This window comes from Montipora foliosa, chromosome 1 (genome assembly GCF_036669935.1).
Source record: "Montipora foliosa isolate CH-2021 chromosome 1, ASM3666993v2, whole genome shotgun sequence".
NCBI classification, from domain to species: Eukaryota; Metazoa; Cnidaria; class Anthozoa; order Scleractinia; family Acroporidae; genus Montipora; species Montipora foliosa.
In genome coordinates this window covers 58201665-58204164 of record NC_090869.1, presented here as the reverse complement: position 1 = coordinate 58204164, position 2500 = coordinate 58201665, and the positions used below count along the sequence as shown (strand labels likewise).

The window sequence follows — 2500 nt, the reverse complement described above, 5'->3', positions numbered from 1 at the left end:
TTTTTATTAAAAAAGTTACTGAATTATCCCAGCCGCACACCTGCGCAGCCCTTATTTCTTATCATATTGTGATGTCAAGGTGGCCTCTCCTATAAGCCTGGTGATTTCTTGAAATCTCCTCGCCTAAACAACATGCTGTACTCTGTAAAATTCTTTTTAATATCAAGGCTAATGAACGATGATGATGATAATGCTGCCAATTGGAGTTGCCCAAGGGCATTAGACATGTTCAACGTTTGTCAACGAAGTTGAGAGGAAATATTCCCGGGTTCTCATTACTCGGTTCAAAAACTCATAAGTTGTTCGTTGATTAACAAATGTTGCACAACTTCGAACCGTGTGTCACTGCTTTAAAAAGCTGAGTAACAAAATATGGAAACGCTTAGCCGACTGAGTTTACGTATGTTGCTTGTGTGTCGCTAGTTCAACTGATCTGCCCTCTCATTTATCGGGGAAACATATCGAAACCGACAAATCCTAGACACTTACCATTGTTATGCGTCGAGATTTGGCTTTCGCAGCGCATGCGATATTTAGCAATCCAAGCTGCCCATTCATTTGCTGTTTGGGTGAAAGAAGAAAAATACATTATAGACGGTCTCTCTGCTAAGTCATGTTTTACAAGGCGAGCGACACTGTTATATCATGCACGTTAACAAACTCACACGGATGCAACGAGTTACAACACTGGCGCGAATAGCTCAAGGTAGTTATTCAACACCAGAATCAAGTGTTCTCTTCTACTACAAGGCGTATTTTTTAGAAGGAAGAAAATCCATGACAAAGTGAAACCAAATCCAGAAAAATTTGTGTTAAATACCTCGGAGATTACGTTTATAGCTTTCTGATTGGTTCACTCAATCTCGGTCATCAGCTCACATACCGTATGACCTAATATGGAAACTTAAGTGTTGTAAAGGTGGAAACCGATTAACTTCAATTTCCAAGTGTCCAGGCGTTCAGAATTTGATAAAAATATAATAAAACGAATATTCAATTCGCGCTTGTTGGATATGAGACTGGTTATAGCCAACTCGGCGCTACGCGCCTCGTTGGCTATTTGCTAGCCTGCGTGGCCGGCGTAATCGGGGAAGGCAACGAGTGTGAGTACAAGTATTTAGGTAAGCGTATAATACGAGTTCCAGTCTGCAGAAAATAATATTGTGGTTAACATTAGTGATGAGAATCGGCTATATATATAAGATTTTATTATCGATCATCGGAAATAATCGGATTGACCCAACCGATCTATCGTCGATTTTTATCGGAAAATCTGTTGATAATAAAACAAAAACATGCCGCCATGTTTGTTGCGGACAACATGAAAAAGAAACAACGAAGAGCGGACCCCAGGAACCAACTTGATCTTCGCAAGCTGTTTATATCTATTTTGCTTTCATCTACTCTTGTTACCTTTCTGATCGCAGTAAGTTACAATGTATTTTACGGCCAGCTACTAATTTAGAACCATCAAGGTAAGTTTTTTCCGCATGAAATATGCACTATCAAATGTGAAATAAACACAAAATGCAAAACCTAGCCTGGGCTGTGGCGTGAGCGTGTTTCGCCGAGTTTTGGAAAATATTATAAATGTATGAAACGTAGGATTATCGCATTTGTCCGCGATAATCGATTCTCATCATCCACAATCGATTGTTGCGTCGCTTAAAGATTTTGGATCAATGATCGATTATAATCAATGATCGGTACACCACTATAAAACACACCAATTCTTTGGCAAAATAACGGCATTTTGAGCTGCTTTTCAGGCTTGGAAACTTCCCTAGTTATTTACCGAACACTTGAGGATTTAAACTAAAAGAAACAGTTCTAAATCAAACGCTATTTCCTTTTGACAAACTCGTACTTACCGCTAGTAACGACTTTTCGATGTAAAGTCGTCGCAGACCAACTTTCCGGGACGAGTTGAACAAGCCGGGCAGCTCAGTACGAATGCACAGTAATTAAAATTCCAGAACTGGTACTGGAAGTCGCACTCGTTGTCGATGCTAAAATTTTCTCATATACATCTCATATCCAACGCGCGTTCGTTGAATTATTGTGAAATATAGTTGTAACGTAGTCACACCTGACATGCTTTGACGTTTTATTCAGTGTCAGTTTTTTTATATTAGGTCATAAATAACATCCCATGACATTTGCCATTTCGTTTTGGCCTATGACAACCGAAACCAGAAATTTGCTTTTTCGATTTCGCTAGCCTGACGAATTCCTTCAACTGTTTTTAGTTCCGGGCAGGCGCATTGGGTTTCAATGTCGTTTCATTTTCCAAGCGCGCGTCCTTACAAGGGCAAAAGCTCATTTTCGTAGTCTCCTGGTTCTTAGATCTCGATGTGGCCAAAGACGGACATTTCGACAATCAAACAAGGAAGTCATTTTCAGCGTGAAGATGTTACTCCAATTCTCACCTGCAATTCCAGTCCCTTTTCAAATGTGCCAAGATAGTCCTCCATAACAGGATCTCCCTCGAAATCACCGT

The 2500-nt window shown here is 40.0% G+C and overlaps 1 protein-coding gene across 2 annotated transcripts in view; it reads right to left on the bottom strand.

Annotated features, from left to right (window-relative positions):
- Positions 1-2500, bottom strand: part of LOC138002666 (rap guanine nucleotide exchange factor 6-like) — a 77254-nt gene that overhangs the window by 44025 nt on the left and 30729 nt on the right. For both annotated transcript variants that reach the window (XM_068848672.1, XM_068848668.1), the window contains 2 exons: positions 2430-2500; positions 490-561 (listed from right to left, as the gene is read on the bottom strand). The exon at positions 2430-2500 is cut by the window's right edge and continues 37 nt beyond it. In XM_068848672.1, coding sequence (XP_068704773.1) covers positions 490-561; positions 2430-2500 — 143 coding nt within the window. The remainder of the gene's footprint in view (positions 1-489; positions 562-2429) is intronic.